At 43.6% G+C, this 19,820-nt stretch overlaps 1 protein-coding gene across 15 annotated transcripts in view; it reads left to right on the plus strand.

Moving 5' to 3' along the window:
* Positions 1-19,820, plus strand: part of neo1a (neogenin 1a) — a 150,931-nt gene that overhangs the window by 67,893 nt on the left and 63,218 nt on the right. For all 15 annotated transcript variants that reach the window (XM_084007566.1, XM_084007568.1, XM_084007563.1 and 12 more), the window contains exons 3-4: positions 12,839-13,114; positions 14,735-14,885. In XM_084007566.1, coding sequence (XP_083863692.1) covers positions 12,839-13,114; positions 14,735-14,885 — 427 coding nt within the window. The remainder of the gene's footprint in view (positions 1-12,838; positions 13,115-14,734; positions 14,886-19,820) is intronic.

The raw sequence follows: 19,820 nt of genomic DNA on the forward strand, positions 1-19,820 counted from the left end.
AAACATCCCATTTTCTTCATTAAACTCGAACCTGTCACCATTACATTGATCCTAGATTTAAACTGTCGTCGTTTACACACAAAATAAGAATTTGTATTTTGGTCGGAGTGTGGAGGGCTGCTAACTGACGTTGCCATCACACCTCTCCACGAGATAAACGATGATGAATGTCCGCGGTCATGTTGACTGACATCATCAGCCCGCACTACATCTGTGTCTTCAGAAACATCTGCTGCAACCAAGCTGCCAGTCCCGTGCTCATACACATGTATACATGCGCACACACAAATATCTGCTATCCGCTCTGCAGGGACACAAACCTTCCATCTCGCACTAGATTGGCAGCAGCCATTTTGCCTTCCCTCTACACTTTGAAAGACAATTCCCTTCAAGTTCACGACTCAAGCTGATGCTTTGTGGAGCATGGATGACTGCCTGAGCTTGCCTCATTGTGTCTGCAGAGCATTTCATTATCAACAACACCACACACAAAAAAAAAAACCACGCTGATATTTTCCCCACAGCAGCTGCGGATTCTTCACAATGAAACGCATCACTAACTGTCTCCACGTTGTGGCCGTGCACATATGTGTGCATGTGTGCAACACTCCTTAAACACAGCTCACTTCTAATCTCACTGATGCGGAAACATTCTCCTTCTACCGTAGATTCACTGGGGTATAATTTGAAGCTCACACCCACACACTGTTTTAAAGATAAGTGCTAAATGCTAAAGAATAAGTCTGCTCGGCGTGTGTGTGTGTGTGTGTAGCGTTTGACACATTTGCGTTTAGCTTCCATAGATCTTTGCAAAAGAGGAGAGTTCTGTGAAAAACGGTGTGCTCTTTCATCCTTGTGCTATGATGATAAACTACAGGTCCACCTTCTTTTTTTTATTAAATGGAATCTTCTGTCATTTGAGCGTTGCTGAGAGAATATCGAGGGTGGAATTCAAACTGTGAATGCTGGGCTGCTAGCTTTTCGTTTGATCTTGACAGGTCTTGGTTCTACTTGTCTACATCGCCGCCAAAAGGCTCTCCTTCTATCTGCCCCGTACTTCATCATTTTGGCCGAGGAAGAGCCTCCATTTTCCCCCCCTCCCGTCCCCCCTTCCGTCTATCTCTTTTCTCCCGCCAGCTCCTCGCAGGGCTGGAGCATAAACAGAGCAACAGGGCAGCCGATAGCATCTACAGATGCGCCGCCAACAGCCCCAGATAAGAACCAGCAGCAGCATGCCCCCCTCTCTAGCAAACAATAGAGCTCCCTCTGAAATGTGTGATGAGAAGTTGGGGAGGGAAGAGGGAGGGCTGACGGGGGGAATGGGAGGAAACGGCATGGATGCGACCTGCGGAGAGTAATGAAGGGAAAGACGCAGCAGAGTAGCGGAGAAGAGGGTGTAAAATTGGAGGGGAGGGGTGGATGGGAGAGGTCATCCCTTCAGCTCGTATCTGTGTGTCCATCAACAGCAGGACAGCGGTGTTTTTGGCTCCTTTATCTGGATGGCCTGTTGAGCTGGTGGAGGGTGGAGGGGCCCTCCATTCCAGAGCAGAGGGGCGTCGCTCGGGGGCCTTAAGGAAACAAGCACTTGATGAAAGACGCGAGGACGGGCCAGTGATAGCTGCTCTTTGTGTCACCTGTGTTAGCTTTGACTGACATCTCGCTCATTAAGCCACATGTGACTCCCTCTGACATCGGTGAGCTCCTCTCCACACCCCCTCTTACCTCTCACCTCCTCCTCCCCTCTTCTCTCCGACAAGCGGGGGGAAAGGGGGGAGGTGAGAGAGCGAACATGAGAGAGAGAGCAAAGGGATGCAGGGTTCGTGGTGCCAACACATTTATCTGTGCTTGGGTAATGGGAGCAGCCGCTGCCACGGTCTCCCCTGGCAACGACCTCTGCGGAAGGTTAGCCTGAAAATGGGCCAAACATGAGCTAAATTCCCAGTGATAAAATAAGACACCTCAACGCGATTACGGGCCCTAATGCAATCAGGATTGTTTCAGCTACAACTCAATTACCTGTAATGAAAAAGGGCTCATTTCTCCCAGAATCCTTTGGGGAGTTGGCTTGGCTGGAGGTCTAACTGTGAACAGGTGGAACGTACATGGTAAGAGGAAGAGACGCGTGATGCGCTGGAAGGAAAGATCAAACGCTTACATGCCGACTCACAAACGGAGGAATTAGTCCAACATGGACGCACGGTCACATCCCCAAGACACACTTGAGACCTCAATGCGTCCTGCCCTATCGGGTAGTGATGAGGTATATATTGTGGCCAAAGGAGCAGCTGTAAAATGGTGGATAAATATTTCCTATAAATTCTTGGGTATTTCCTCCCTGCAGAATTAGTGGACGTGTTTTATTGAAGAATAGCCGCCAGCAAAGCTTTGCTAATTTGGTGATAAGCACATTTCATTCCTTATAAATTCTTCACATTAGAGGCCCCCTGTTATTTTTGCTCCTTTCTCTTCCTCCCTGCAGTATTGGAAGACGTGCTTTATTGAAGAATAGCTGCCAACAAAGCCATACTTTTCGGCGATAAGCACATGTTCCTATTAATTCTTCACAATAAAAGTCCCTTCTTCTATTGTGATTTAAAAGCTTTTATTTTGAAGCAGCAAAATCAGGACATTTTGCCCCTCAGACTGCAGGTGTGCTCCAGTCCTGGTTTTCCTCTTTTCTTTGCTCTCGCTTGGCAGAGGAACTCCCATGTGGTGGGAAGACGATGCGTGATCTACGTTTGATGAATTGTCCGGATCGTGCCCACATGCTGTCCACAGCTCGCTGGGAACTGGACTCACTGCGAGCCAGGCTAGCTCAGGGAGCGGTCTGGCCGATCGGATCCCAATGTGAGCACGATTCGATCTCTTAGACTTTACGGTAAATGCGTCCTGTCGTGACCGGATGACAAACGTTGCCTTGAAAAGACAAAGAAGATGTGCAACTCACCTTAAAGTGCAAAAACTCCACTCGTGATGATTAGATCTGATTCCAGTAGAACAATAGTTGATAGACAGAAACATTTATCAGCTTCAATTATCTTTGAAAATCAATTCCAGGCTAAAACAAACCCAGAAAAAACCTGGTTCCATCTTCTCAAATGTGATGATTTGCTGCTTTTTTTCATCTTACCTGATACTAAAGTGAAAACCTAAATCTAGAGGGTTTTTTTCATTCAATTTATGAAAATCACCGTGAACTCTGGGAAACTGGAACACTGATGGGCATTTTTCACAATTTTCCAACATTAGGCCCAATAAATGAATCCATTAATTAAGAACATCTTCTGCAGATTAGTTGATAATGAATATAACGATAATGGTGATAGTTGTGAGATCTCAAAACCGGACCCCTGCTGTGCGGGTGCGGCTGCTGGCCGGATAGCTGGCTCATAATGACTATTGACAGTTTTTTGTCTGTGTGGAGAAGAGAAGGAGAAGTAAATCCATTTTGCATGACAGGTTTCGTGGTTTTACTTTTACTCTGCTCTTTAGAGAACACTATGTTTTGGGCGATATGTACTTCTCTCTCATTTAAGCTTCTCAAGTCCATGAGTAGGACTGCTTTAGGCAACACGTGACTTTCATATGTGCATAACTGTTGAATCTCAAATGCACACTTTCATTTGCAGCTTCTTACACCAGAATAATATGGAGGAAACTCTAAATTCAGATGAAATTAGCCTTTAATAATACAAGTTGTGTATTATACATGAGTAGCTCAATGTTTTCCCCATCTTCTCCAGCATCAATATATTATTATGATTCACTTATTTGTGCTTGTTCCTTCTTTTAATTGTCAGACAGATCCATAATATTTGTCAGATATTTAAAGTTATTTTTGATGAAGTTAAAATATCTAATACATAATGATAAATTAACTGAGGCTTTACCGTAACCTTCCGCTCACCGGTGCATAATGATTCATGCATCTTGTAAACACAACCAAGCATCATAATCCGGTGTGCAATCTTACCATTAATACGAAAGGTGAACCTTGTTATTGTAGTTGGATGCAGCGCGATATGATGAAGATGTCCCTGTGAATCAAGCTAACTCTGATTTTCCTTTCAGAGCTTTGGATTTACTTTAGTTTTCTTATCCATCCTCGTACAAGCATGTGTCCTTTGATCTAATCTAATCTTTGTAATATTAATATCAGAGTCTGATGTGAATTTCTGTCCATCTAGAAAATCATTTTTCCCCCCAGACATTTTAATTTAAAGCCACAATTGTGCTTCATTAGTTCACTGTTATCACCAAGGGCAGCACTCCACAGTATACTGTAAAAACATTGATTCACTGTGAGAAATAGAAATATATCTCAACATGAAGATTTGACTCATAAAGACTTTGACTTGGTTCAAAGGCTGATGGTTTCCATATCGCCCAACCCTGACATCAACAGTCTGTTTGGATTTGTTACAACTACAGTGAAAGTTATTCAATTAAACTTGCTCCTCCACATGGTCTAGATGCTTGACATGTGTGCATATACTTTGTATTGATTTGCCAATCGTCCCAGCTATAGAATTAAAACAAAGGTCTTTGAGGAGGAAATCTGTATTTCCTTCTCATTGATGTTCCCATGGCAACAACTGACCCAGCCCTGTCATGTGTCGTTCTCCATCCATCACCATCCACGAGCCTCTCTGTAGTCCCTCCTCTGTCTGCTCCCACAACAGGCAATCAGGAGCTGTCAGAGTGCCAACTGTACTCCATCCTGACGTGTCAGTTCCCATCAAGACACAATTGATTGTGTGCGATTTCATTGTGGGTTTTTTTTTTTTGTTCTTTTTTACTAACATGCAAGTACAAAAGAAATTCAGCAATGGAGCAAGCGACTTGTCACACTCGCAACACGCACAATGGAGAGGCAGGTTACTGCCATCTGTTAGGAGCCGGCGTTTTACAGTCACTGCTCTGAAGTGCGTGTGGTATTGCTTATCTTGGCGTTGCCATTAAAACAAAAGTAAGAAATTGCTTCTGTGAAGAGTGAGAAATGTCGTAATCAGGCTGGAGGTGACTTCTCCACGCTTCAGTTTTACTCCAAACAGCAGCTGTGCCCCAGGGCCCATCCGCTGATGGCCATAAATGTTTAGAAGGGCGTTCTTTGTGCAACATCTGGTCTGCACCCGGAGTGCTTTAGTAGCTAAAGATATCCCTCCCCCGGCTGAGAGCTATCAGAGATGTTAAGCCCTGCGGAGTTCGCTTAACATACTTAAAGGTGTCTGTTGGCTACGGATCAATGCCCCAAAATACACCACCACTTCTCCAAATAGCTTTCCTCTTCGCGTGTTTGTTTTGGAATGAAATGGTTTTGTTTTTGCGACTGCTTCACCACCACCGTTGTTTTTAGGTTGTCATGTTGGAAATGTACCAAATAGGCTGTTGTGTCATTCTGTGACACCAGTTGTCTTCTAAGGGTTTTTATTGTAGGCACTGAGTGGGTACAAGGTCAGGATATGGTCTCTCTCTGTCATCTCCTCACCCGAGAGCCATTTTTACAGCCCGGTACATAAAATAAGAACCCCCGTCTGAGGCCGACCCCTCTGGAACGCCACCCATCCATCTCCTGTCTGTCCTTCAGATGTGTGTGTGTGTGTTCGGCGTGTTTGTCCCGGAGTGTGGATGCTTTTGTGGTCGCCACGGTTCTGCACACACACACACGTCAAAGAGTTCAAACGTACGGTTACGTTTTTCACGTCACGGCTTTCCGCTGATTGTCTCCGTGTGTCAAAGGTTTATTGGAGTAAGCTGTTCTATTTTTAGCTCGGTCATAAACCGGTTTCGTTATTGCGTGTTTGTTTTAACAGGCAGCTGTTTGGAAACATGAACATATTTGATGAATGACGATTTAGTCAAGTTTTATGGCAGTCACCCCTCCCCCCCTCCCCTCCTCCTCCCCCCACCTCCCTGTTGGCAAAAAAAGACAAATATGTTGTGATGACACAGCCAGACATGCATTTCATCATTTCCTCAGTACGTCAGGCTTGTCGGGCTTCATGCATGATGGAGTGCCTCGGTGACTTCTTTATTAGATTCCTACACACACTCATTAATTAATCCTGTTTTCATTCTTGTCAATCTTGGTGGACCTCCCACCTGTCGGCCCCCGACAGGATGAAGGTTGCTGTTACCTTTTTTTGTGCTGTAAAACCGGCAAAGAAAATCAGCAGACATGTTTTTCCAAATCCGACAGAACCTTCAAAGTTGCCGTTTTCCGTCACTTCTCTTGGCTTTGTTAGGTGTGAAAGCACTAAAATCTGGTTTCCTTTTCCTCCTCGTTGATTGTAAAGACAAGTGATGCAAGTATTTTTAGCGGAACACCCACAGTCTTTCTCATAAATTGGTGGCTATACATCTGTTATATCTTCCCCTCTCATGCCATGGAAAGTTTGCATGTTTTATACATTGCGGTTTCCTTTGTGGAAAAACTTCAATCAGCCTCATGTTTGTCTACATTTGGTATTTGTAATAAACTTAAAAAAAAAAAAAAAAGCAAACTCCTTACATAGGATTTAAAGAATTCATGCTGTGGTTTTCATGCAAAGCCACTTAGGAACCTAACCAAAGCACAACCCTCCAAAGCTACATTTCACAACAATCTAGGCTGCAGTATAGATAGAATAATATGTTTTTTCCTCCGTGCCATAACCCCCGAGGTGTCTTTATGAAGAGTGGTATCGGAGGCTGAACAGGCTTTATGTTGTTTGGAGTGACTGCGTTTAAGTGGGTTCTTTAATACAATGCAATTAAAGTTTTATAACGGAGCAAAGTAGGAATATAAGAATCTGTCCGTCATGCATTGTTGTTAACTGCCCCGCTCATGCACACCGACTTGCGTGCACGTAGAGAGTGCATTAATGTATTAATAATCACACATGACCAATGCTTTACCAGTTGGAGATTTATTTTCCCGCATTAAAACCCTCTGAACATTCCGGTCCATCGGCGATTTCTCAGAAACCCGCAAGGAATCGGCCCGCTGACTTCTTAATCCACACTTAAAAGTAAAACGTAAAGCCTGAAATTGGATGCAAAACACTCAAACCGGATGCCGAACACTCAAATCAGTGAAATGTGGAGTTTTTTAAAAGCATTAATCTAACGTCTGAACATTTCTGAAAAGGTTTTCTGAATAATCATGTAATGTTACACTTTATCCCTTGACAAATCAACTTAATAATAATAATAAATATCCCATGAAATCCTATATATGAAATTCTTTTAGGAACCTTAACGTTTCATATACTTTTTCCTGAGAAACTCTAAATCAAAAAAAATGTCTGTGTATTCAAATTGCACACATTTATCAATTCATACAATGAATCCGTTTTTAATAATCAGTGTTGAAACTGTCAGAGAGGCCTTTTAAAAATGATTCTTTATTCTTTTAAACACACATTTTAAGCCTTTTAAAGGTGGGATGGATTGCACTTGTGACCGTATTGTAGACTGTGCAGGTGTACCTAATAATCTGGTATATAGGCTTATCTATAGATATCTACATATCTTCTAGGAGTTTGTGTTTGACTCGAGGGAGTTTTGTTAAAGTTGCACGTTTTGAATCTCCTCAAGGTACAAAATATCAATACGGCGTGAATACTTTCCTGCAACGCTGTAAGACTATAACCTCAGGTATGTGGGCTGAATGGCATGATTTGCTGTAATGGCAGAGTCCTTAGAAATATTCTCCCCTGAAGCTCTGAAACCTTCAATTAGGGAATTAATAATCACTTACACTGCAGCTGGCCTTAAAGGGAGCGCGAACAGAAAGAGGCACTGAACTGAATAAAGCACATATTGTACAGGAGGGTTTTACCGCAGGGAAATGCATTTAGACCTGACGTGAGCACCCGCTTCTCAAAGCCAATACATCTAATAGACATTATTGTCTCTGTCTTTGTCATTATTTCCCCCCCCCCCCTCCCCCCCTGCCATTCTCCATTCCAATCTCAGTCTCACTTTCTGGTTGCCAATGATTGGATGCCTTCACACGCGTTGTAATTTACTCTTGGATCTAACACCTCACTGGCTCAAATTGGTCTTTTTTGGCTCAGCAAACTTGATTTGGCTCCGTCTGATATTGAAATTCATACGAAGGCACCAACAATAGGATTGTGCTTATTCTCTCTTTTGTGTGCAGGGGATACAAAACTATAATGGATGTGTTGATGAGGGAGGACAATGTTGACAGGAAAGGCGGCGCTACTGTACTGAAGTCATTATTGTGCTTTAAAGGAGAACTCTTCCCCCTTTAGACGGTCATACACCAGCAAATATCAATTTGTAACAGTAAGCGCATTCTAGGATTTATTCGGACCTGAAGGGGCTTTAATTTGCTTTTTTTTAGTGTCGCCACTTTTCCTTGAACCTGACTTGTGTACTTCAATTCCAGCTATTGATTTCCCACATTTCCCAGAATGACTTTCCCCAAACCCCCAGAGAATGGGCGTGAACTTGTTGATTTCAGAGAGGGAGAAAGGGGGGAGACGTAGTGGAAATAGGGTGATGAGAGTGTGCAATCGGATCTAGAAATTGGGGATCTCTGACATTTTTGTGATGTATTTCTACCTCCTGGTTGTTCATGATTGCTTAAATGTCAAATCCAGAGGGAATAGCCTGCTCTCTGACTGTGAGGGAGTAAAACCAAAACCCAGCGTTTACTGCTGAATGATCTCCCAATCTTTCTGGTACTGAGCTTCATTCTAGACGTGCCAGATAAAACTCCGATAGCTCTCCTTTACTGGTCTTTATGTTCTCAGAGTTGCATTTGACTGTATTTCAGACGGCTGTGCCAGCAGGGGGCATCGCTGGAAAACAGCCCAAAGCGGCTGCTCAGTCCAGTCCTCGTTGAGTAAAGTTGGAAACGAGCATGGTTTGAGTTACTTTCCCATAATGCCTGTTGGCGGGACTCGTCCATCACAGGCACAATGTGCTTCTGTCTCTCTTCCTGAAATTGACTTATGGCAGCATTCCCATAACGATTTGGTATGTTTTGCAGTTTGTGTAAGTGTCGACTGCCAAATTAATACAGTAGTTCTAATAAAACCGCTGTTGTGCAGTTCACTTTTTAACATTGTAGCATCTTTTTCAGCAGTTGACGTGTAAAGATTTGTGCATTTGAAGAATTACCATAGAGACTGTTCGTTGAGCACAAGGCCTCCAGCATTTATGTTTTATTCTTCCTTTTTGTGAAAACAGTTTCAGAGATACATGTGAATTGATTTGGAGACATGATGCTGGAAGAATGTTTGTAAAACATGTATAAATACCAGTATTATCAGCTCTGATTAGTCATTTGGGGACTTCTTTGCTGTTAGGAAGTAAAGAATGAAAGCTTAAAATAATAACAGCTGTCTCCGTTCAGGTGATGGACTCACATTAGAACTTATCTGTTGGTATAAACGGCTGCAGTCTAAATGGAAAATATCAACGTGCTCTGATGCACTTTTCTGACTGCTTGATTTTTGTTTTTTTCCTCTTTACATTCAGAATGGATTATTTCATATTGCCAGTCCAAACACAGCAGTTTGTCAGGCTAGAACCATAAAAGGAGGTTGTAGCCCTCCAAAATGTGAGCCAGTTTGAATTTTTGTCCTCAATAATTTAAGCTGACCGCTTGAAAAATATGTATCATCGAGAAGTGTTCTATTTTTTGGTCCAAGGTGAAAGGCAGCCCTTCTGCAGCCAGTTACTAATTCAGTGGAATCTGGAGGGACATCCTTAGAGCCTTCTCATATTCCATTAAGCTGCTCATTGTTATTCCATACCTGATTTTAATTAAGAATAGTCCAAACCCAACTGTGTGATTTAGGTGTATGTGCCTGCAATGTTACACTCGGCTTTGCTCTGAGGCGGTGTAGACAGTCGTTACGCCTGTTTGTAGCTCTCTGCGGCACAATTCCTTTCCCAGCGAATGATGGACACATTCATTTATTCATTCATTCACTTGAAATTAGTATTCATATAATCACGAGCTCAGCTGGCAAAGCCAAGCAGATGATGTAGGGTTTGGGTGAATCTAACGAGCCACTAACCGCCTTATTTTCTACAAAAAATGATGTTCGGAGGCACAATAAGAGTCACATTTGACTCTTTTATGCTGTATTTAAATGAGCAAAGAAAGTGCTTTCCACCAGGATAAAACTCTGTGTTTTGACCACTGAGACATTCGCAATCATCCGGCCTCATCACGCTCCGGTATTAAGTGTTGGGATCGTCAGTGCAGCACTTCCGTTAGAGGGATGGTGCTGAGCAAGGCTGTGGAAGATGAAGCTCCCCTCCAGTCCATTTAAACGGAGAATTGTGATTAATTGGAATCGATGGCTTCTGCATCGACACTCATCACTCCCCATCTACGACGCCCGTCTCGACCCCGCGCCTAATGTGCTTATGTAGACTTCAGTTAGTCTGCATATCGCCCGCGCATGAACTCACACATACGTAATCTGAGACATCAGAACGGGAAGCATCCACTTCATTAACATCGGCTACATCTAAAGGCATGCCTGTGTGAGTTAAGATCCCCGCACACACTCTTTAAGACACGGCGAACTGATGAAGTCAGCCTGGAGAGATGTGATGAGGCCGGGGGAACAAAGGATTAGTCGATCAGGAGCCTGAAGCACAGCAGAGTCACTGAGAACTGAGTAGCTCACTAGAATCTGGACTTGTTTTCTCTCTGTAAATGTTCAGTCTTTGTGGAACCATCATTTCTTCGTCATGTCTGTTCGGACTCCTGTGTCCTCTTTCGTCCAAATGCCAAACCTTAAGCTGTTTCACAAATCGGCGGTCACATATGCAGCGATTCGATCGGGGGGCGTTCGTCCTCAACCTCATCTTTAAAAAAGTCATCGCTCCGTGGGCCGTAGCGCTGCCTAAACTTCTGTAATGTCATTCTTTGTGTTTCCAGCATTTGATGAGGAAGATTAGATGAACACATCAGCTTGTCTGTGAGCGGAGCAGAGATTGGCCTTTTATTAAATATCAGCTACCAGCCGTCCCGTATCATCCACTTTGAGAATTGAATACAGTTTTTTAATATGTCACTCCCTAACACAAAAACATTATAATTCTTCAGCAAAATAAAAAACTTGTTGCTGAGGAAACATCTCTGTTATTGATAGTAGTAGTATCGATAGTATACAGCTTTTGTTAATACTATCAAGACAATTCAGTTGATGAATAAATTACCATATATGAACATGTAGTTGCGTAAGGTATATAATCTGGAGTGAAATTCCTTCCTTTTAAAAGCATTTATTCTATTTTCTTGATAAATCTTCATCGTATGATATATATCCCAGAATTCCCCCTAATCTTGGCTAGACTGATTACTTACCCTGCACTACAGCTGCGAATCATAAAAATGTGGTTTGATTCAATGGGGAGCTTCAGTGAGTCTAATCTAAATGATTCAGCCGAGGCTTTTTCTCCTTCCCCAGCATGATTCTACAGTCGGTGATTGGCAGCTTTGATACATAAATATCAGTACTCCAATCGCCTAAGCCCATATTAGCTGAACTATTGTGCCGAGATATACTCGGAGAGCTGTGCACGTTAGCCTGGGCCAGACGGGAATCTGTGGCTGTCGGGGCCCTTATCTTAAAGTGCGATTTACCCTGGAGCCATTCTTGGCAGGGGATTTGAAGAGCTGTCTGTAGGTGAGAGAGGGCAGAGACGACAAATCATCACGTCCCGTGTAAAAACACCATTTTCCTGCATTTAAAACTATATAAACAAACGCTAAAATACGCCTTTTTTTTTCGTTCTTCAGCACGTCCATTCACACACACACACACACACACACACACACACACACACACACACACACACACACACACACACACACACACACACACACACACACACACACACACACACACACGCACACACATTACAAGGGAATCAACTACAGCCCCAAAACTCAAGAGGCCCTCCGTGGTAATAATAACACAACACGCTGTTCTTTTTTATAATAGATGGAGTGGCCTTCCTACTGTCGTTACTTCTTCCTCCTTCACTAATAAACCCAAGAATACCATTTGCAGTTCACACATTCTAAGTTGTTTTTAATTGAAGCCATTGTTTGCGATGGTTTCGAACGCGGCCCGCGAGTGTTGGTTTCAGATCAATGGTTTCAAACGCAGGAAATAATTATTTTGCGTGGAGATGAAAGTGGGGGTACAGCAGCACAAACAGCCTGTGGATCCAGCCTTTTTTTAATTAGTGCTGTGTGTCTCCTGCTCCGCGTGGCAAATTAACATCCACCATCAGAAGTGATAGTGCTATGCAACTGTGTTTGTGTCTGTGTGCAAGAGGTCGGGGGTGGTTGGCGGGGTTTCTTTTCTTTTTTTTTTTTGCCTATTCCCACTCCTGAGAATCCATCCTGAATATAGATTGAAAGATGACGCTTCAAGGTTTCTGTTCTAGCTCTTAAAGGCCAAATATATATCTTGTCATAGTTTAAAACAGATAATCTGAGTTTTTATTACTCCCCTAGCTGCTGTGTTAAAGGTCCAAGATCAGTCTGTTTGTTTTTCCAGCCCGGCTCAGTGAAAGTATGGCTCACTTCCAAATGTTTTGAAAGTAAATAGAGTTGAAAGATGGATAAGTTAAATTGAATGAATTAAAAACAGTCATATCTGTGACGGCTATTTCCTCAAAATTCAAATTCCAAGAAGCTGATAAGAAAACATGTTTAAAGGACCATTTGTATTCTTGTTGTTTATGAGCTGTATTTATTACCTCTTCTCAAATGTAACACACACATTTGTTAATCTGTTGATGTTGGAAGTGCGTGCTGGTTTTACATCCACGTCTTTTCGTACTTTAGGGATGCCCAGGTTCGCCAGCCAGCCATCGCCGGCCACCGTGCATCTCGGGAACAACCAGGTGATGGCGTGTGAGGTCAACTCGGATCTGGTGCCCTTCACCCGGTGGGAGAAAGACCGTCTGTCGCTGGAGCTCAACACCAGGCTGGTCCAGCTGCCCAGCGGAGCCCTGGCCATCAGCAACGCCTCGGAGGCGGACGCCGGCCTTTACCGCTGCCTGGTGGAAAACGTGGGGTCGTCGAAGTCCAGCGAGGAGGCCCAGCTCCAAATACTGCCAGGTAACTGGAGGATAGAAAAGTTTTTTTTTGTTCACACAAGAGGGTGAGATGTTTAGTGGAGATGGAGAGCTGCAGGAATGAGCCCTACTTCCGGTTTCCTCGTCTCAAAGTAGATGTGTTTTTGGTTTGATGCCTGAAAAAGGACTGTGCTTAACACGAGTTTAAGAGATTGTCACATTTTTGTTCTACGGCATAAAATATGCTCGTAATTACCAAAGCCTGTACGTGACTTAAAACATGCGGGTGCTAAAAGAGATTACAGAGGTTGTCGGGGACATTAAACATCATCGTGCCGACTTTCCAGCCTCGTTGTGTTGATGCTTGCGCTCGTTTGACTGTGGTGTAGTTCCTTTGTAGTCTGCTGGTTGTGTTTTAATCTTCAAAAATCACAAAGTATCATAAACGTTTGTTTTGCACAAAGTCAATCTTTTAAACTGAAACAAAATCCAATGACAAAATCCTGTTGGCTTCCTGTCAAGGGAACCATCATCCCTGATTTGTTGGACTCTGTGTTTCCACTGTGGTATCGTAGTGAACCGATTTTTCCCGCTTCTCCTAAGAACAGCCAGTTAATCAAAACATTTTCACATCCTTGATTATGGTGCAATTATGTGAAAACTTCTATCATAGAGCCACTTGTGCAGCAAATTGAAATTTAAAATATAGTTCAGTGCATCATGTGATTATAGTGGCACACTGTCTTTTGGTTGCTCACTACCTCTATTATCGGGAAATGTGCCTCATGGTGTTGGGAAATGTTTGAATGCCTGAAGGAGCGGCGGAGCTCCCAGTGGGGCTATCAGTAATGCTGCAGTAACTCAGCTGTAGCTCAAAAGGGGGCTGAATTCCATTGTGGCAGTGTCTTGTCTCACCCCTCCAGAAGTTTTATTTACTGAGTTGTTAAGCACCAGGCTCCTGGCAGCACGGAGAAGATATTAGTGGTCATAAATCAGACTTCAACAAGACCCCAGTGGGGGTCTTTATCTCCCCATGTCTCCTCCAAGGATGTGTTTGAGTTGCAAAAGGCTTGAATGCATACAGAAAGGAAAACTCATAAAAGCTGTGTGAGGAAATTGAAAGACATTTTGTTTTGGATGCCGCCAGATGTTGGAGCGACAGAAATACATTTATAGTTATTTGGTTACTTTGAAGCCGGAGCAAATCAGCTCGTGGAGAGAGTAACTTGGGCCTTTTGCGTGGGGGAAGACGATCACGATTTCATGCATTTCTTTTTTTAATTAAAATCCTGGTTTGAGCTTGATAGAATTATGATCCAAGATGAACGGATAGTGCTGAAGTCTTGTGTATGTGCCGTGGTCACGCATGACCCCCCTGGTTATTGCAGGATGCTACTCAGGCAGTTAGTTGAAGCCGAAATTATATGGGATCACTTTGAACTCCCGGAGAGCTGAGAGCTCGGCTATCTGGGACGTCAACAGGAGCATTATTCATACGACCGTTCGTGGTTTGGGTGTCAGGAAGGGCCGCCCATCAGACGCCAGTCCTTTTGAAGTTTTTAAGACGGATGACACCCGTTAATGTAGGAGGTTGCTGTTCTGCTTCACTTACTCACCCCGGCCTTAACCCCTGACCTTTCATTTTTTTCCCTCTTTTATAAAGAAACTGGAGAAGACAGGAAGCTGGAGTTCCTGGTGCAGCCTGTGGCGGTGTCGAAGGCTGTAGGTGCCAGCGTGCTGCTGCCCTGCATGGTCACTGGTTACCCCATGCCGCACGTTCGTTGGATGTTTGGAGACAAGCTGCTAGAAGAAAGGTATGACCATATGAGTTAGATTCACCAATTGAGGAATTAAAAAAAGAGAAAGAAACTGCCCGTCAAAGTTGACGATAGTTACTCTAAAGCCGTACGCTGCTGTGTTCGGCGTTCCCTGCCTCTCGCATGTACACAGACCATCACGTACAGCTCCTTTTGCTCCCCCAAAACCAGCTCCCGGCTCCTGCTTCCCAAGGTGTTAATGTTTTTCTGGACGTGCCAACAGAGCCACTTCAGCTGGGAGACGTGGCTGCAGGGGTTTGCCAGCTGAGGGGGAAGTTCACAAATTAAGAGCCAAGAGAGAGTGTCACAGCGCCTGTGCTCTCACTCCTCTGGCTCTCATTAGCTCGGGCAGAGCAGTGCAAATTCCTCAGAGAGAGTTGTAATGGACACAGGAAGTTTTTTTTTCACCAATTACTGTAAGAAAGCACTTTGTTGACCTAAACCCTGTGTGCCAGTCCTGCAGAGTAATAACGTTGCAACTTATGGGGGTCAAGAGAAAAATAGCTAATTCATCTAAATCCCACCCCAGGATGGGATTTCTACCTTCAGTGAAATTAAATGTATGGTCTTCAGATCGGTAACCACAAGGCTCCAGCATGGTATGAGCTGGAATATCATTAGACTTTCCTTTTAGGTCCAAGCACAGCACCACATATCAAGTTAAATGTCTTTAAACACCTATGGAATCCTGTGTGACCTCCAATGGGAGCCGGCTAAAAAGGTACTTATTAATCTACCTTGTATTAATTGCGAAACACCATCCAGCGTGCCTAGCCGCCCCCCTAGGGTGTCTCCGTCGGTAATTAGCAAGCGTGCTCTGAACACCCGGGGAAGTCTTTGCCAAATTGAAGTGGACCTCCATGCTCCTGCCTTCAGAGCACAAATGGATTGTGTGGCGAATACATTACCGAGGCCGGCTCTTTTGATTTGTAATACGACATTGACAATTAAAAAGAATAGCGGTGGAACTTTCTTTTTTCTCCTTGAGAGTCCCCCCCTCCTCCTTCCCTCTCAGGCATTACAAGAAAGATGGACAAGTTGCTGTCAATTAAAAAAATCGGTGTGGAATGCAGTCCGAGGGAGAGAGAGAGAGGGGGGGGGGGGATCTACAAAGATTGCCTAATTGGGCTTTGGTGCAGAGCACGAGCCTTGAAACCGGCGACATCGACGCTGTAGACATGACATGAAAGTTTATAAAGATGTGTCAACGCTACCAATTGAAGGCAGGGTGACTCACTGACAGCGGGGATTATCACGTTCAGCTTCCGCCTCCGGTGCTTCAACTTGGTCCCGTCTTTTGTCTCTCTATCCCGTCTGTCTCTCTCCCCGTCTGTGTTCGCAGCAGCAGAGAGACGGTTTTATTCTGAACCCCAGATAATGCAGGTGATTCAAACATAAAACCTCGTATGGTGGTTTTAACACGATTCTGATTCTCGGATGTGTCCGCTGTAAGTCTTCTCTATTCGTTCCTGTGGCTGACTGGCTCCTCAGAAGTACTTACGGATTCTTTTAATGACACAGTGGAATCCTTCAAAAGTCTTTTCAGAATGTGCCATAGAACGGATTCCTGTTATAAGTTGTATTTCTGTACTTCAGCCTTTGAAGAGTCTCATTAGTATGTTTTTTTTCTCTTAACTTGCCAGAAGACAGACATCGCTGTTTCTTTTGTATCACCTGTCCATACAGCCATGTAGGACTTAAAGTCTCTTTGATGTCTGCGATGACAGATGGGTGACGGAGCTGAAATGGAAATTCAGAACAGGTGGTTGTCTCACTCTCGAGCTGAGGAGAAGTTGATTTCTCTTTGTCGAGGCACTCCATATATCTCTATAAAAGTCAAGTATGTGGGGATCGCGCTACATAATGTGTTTGCCTTTCGAGATGGTCACCTTGTCACATTAGGGCAATCATCGCGGTCGTAAATTCCTGCCGTGACTTGGCAGTGGACCTGTCGGCCTGTGTGTTGGACCCTGACCAAGCATAGCTCGCAGTCTTTCACATCAGTCGTACGTGAGTGGGAAGGAGATGACTATTCCAACTCACACCACCAACAACAAGTGTATGTTAACCTTGTTTTAGGAATGAACCTGCAACCGTTCAGCATCTCTTAGTTGGGAAGCAGGGCTCTGAGGGTGGTAGTCATGGTTACAAGTTCACTGACATGACATTTTTAAATTTGCCTCACACAGTTGTGTACAGAAACACATCAAAACACCTATGATAAAAGAAAGGCGTTGATATTGCGTGATCTGGTCCCAGCATCATTTCTATTCAAAATCTGAAAACCAATGATGATGATCTGATTATTCCCTTTTACAGCCGACATCATCAATAATTTGCGCGTGTATGTTGGCAACAAAAGTATGGTTTTTCCCCCGGCCTTCCAGACGAGCAAGCCTAAAACATTGAATCTAAACCGCTAAAGTTGTACTTGATTTGAGATACGTTGCTCCTTAGCGGCCTCTTTGGCGGTAGATGTAACTGCAGGCGAGCCTCTGGGACGACTGTGATGTCAATTGTGATCCTTGTTTTCCTTGTTGGCGGTCACTTTGCATCTTGATTACGTGCACTTCTGCACTTCCATTAGTTTTTTGCTTCGTTTTCTTGGAAATGGTAGTTGAATGTTCTTTTTTCATCCTCCGTTGTGAGTCAGCAGTAATGAAATGTACCTGGCCGTGCCGGTCAAACACTTTAGACTGGAGGGAGCCTGACTCAGCAGTTGGAAGTTACAGATTTCCGATTACAAGTAAATGCAGCATACTTCCATGAGTAGCTCCACCTGGGGAGACCAACCGCTGACTGACGTGAAAAGCATCACTCATGGCGGGAATGTCGCCACAGACACGGAGCTCTTATTTCTGGGCAAAGCAGCAAGTACAAGCACTTCCATTAGTGGGTCACATGATCAATCACCATTGTTTTGACTCAGTCTTTGATAGATAGGAACTTAAAAGACAATTTAATAGATGATAATGTTAGGGAACTTTTAAAGCATCGTAGCGTCTGGCTGGTTGATCAATATTCCAACAGCGGTGAAGTTCTACAGAATTCTGACAGGATTGTGAACGTTTAAGAGCAACAGGTGTTTCAGTTCAACAAGAGGCCGCGTTTAATGGTAACTTCCAGCCAAATGCATCCTGGTAACTTATGTAAATGGTTGGCATGGATAATCAACATTTCAGAGTAGAATTGATTGGCTTTTAGGAGGAAAACACACATATATATGCACATAAATATTTGGCCTTTTGCAAAGTTATTCCACTGATGTATATCAACGCGGTATGAAAGATTGTCATTGCGGTATCAATTACACTACGGCTTGTGCTGCCGTAACATGCCTGTTTATGTATTCACCAGATCCTTGACTCAAATTAATTTAGGCTCCGAGCAAGTCTGTTACCAAGGACGCCGAGCTCACTGTTTATTCTGATTAAGCTCAGCAGCACCATGACAGAATATGTAACACTTGAAGATCTTCTGTCAACATGTTTGAAAAGCTATTCTTTTGTCATCGGCAGCAGGTGCCAGAGAAACGGGCCTTTTTGGATTTCTCGCACACAGCGATCCTGATGACACTCATGAAAGGGGCAGTCATCTTTTGTTCTTGGGAGTATCACTCTATCACCTAATAGAATTCCCCAGGAGTCAATAAAATGGATGAATTATGCATATCCGCCAGCAACAGGGAATTGACAGAGCATGTAAATCAAGCCCCTTCCAAAGCCTCGGAGCCATCCGTCTCCTCTCCCCCTCGTCTTCTCGCCTTCATTTAAATATGATTGTGTATATTGCATTCACTTGTGTACAGAGAGTGAAGCGTGGTAGTGGGAAAGCTGTGTGCTATTGGACTATCATTGGATTGCAGTCTAACCCTCTTTCACAAGACACAAACACACACACACACACACACACACACACCTGTTTTTATGGGGGAGAGAAGAAAAGGAATACAAACACTGTAAAGCCACACTCCTGCCATGATATATACATACAGAACTTTATTATCTGTCCAATAAAGATCAACAACCAGGATCAGCTTTTTCCCCGTAGTTTATTTGACAAAGTATTTTCATCTGCAGACAAAAATAGTTCGCCCCTGCCTTCTCATGCAAAGAGCTCGGAGTCAGCAGGGATCATACTGTAGATAAAAGACGGGTCATGTCCTGTCTTACAAAGGCAAGATGTACAGAACACGGATGTAATGTCCTCTGGAATTATCTCATGCCATGTTGCACTCATGGTAATATCACCATACGCACAAACAGACAATCATTTTAGGATGACAGTGCAAAACAGGAGATGTGGATTAACGTCTGACCTGACAAAGATTCGGATTATAAATGACAAACATCCAAAATTCCCAAACAAACTTTAACCTGCTTTGTTTTTTAACATCCTTCCTAAGTGCATTTACATTGTTCAACCATCAGCTACTGTCATCAATTTTTATTTCACACTGACATTCTGCACCATCCTGCACTGTACTTGTTGTTTTCAAACAGCCACTGCAGTAAAAGTCACGGGGCAGTGCTACTGAACCTTTCAGCCTGTCAGACATACAACCTATCAATGTTAATGGCCTATGAGTTTCACTCGCTCCCTTTCCTCAGAGCGACTATTAGTGAGGTTAATGGCAAATGTCCGCCTCATGCTGAACTCTTGCTCTTCCTGCTAGAGCAGCAGTTCTTAGTGCTGTTTCAGGAAGCATAGATTCAGCTGATAAATACAACAGTAACTCACAGCACAGAATACAAAGTGTTGCACCTGGCTTATTGTTGAGGCGGAAAAATGAACAATCGTTGTTTCTTGTCAGCTAAGTGTCCGAATGTAAAATATGGACTAAAACCAGCACAATCTAATATAATCCAATACAACACATCAGCACATATTCATCCTTTATGAAGCTTAACATTGTTAAGATGTGTTAATTGG

The sequence above is a fragment of the Eutrigla gurnardus genome (genome assembly GCF_963514095.1).
Source record: "Eutrigla gurnardus genome assembly, chromosome: 1".
NCBI classification, from domain to species: Eukaryota; Metazoa; Chordata; class Actinopteri; order Perciformes; family Triglidae; genus Eutrigla; species Eutrigla gurnardus.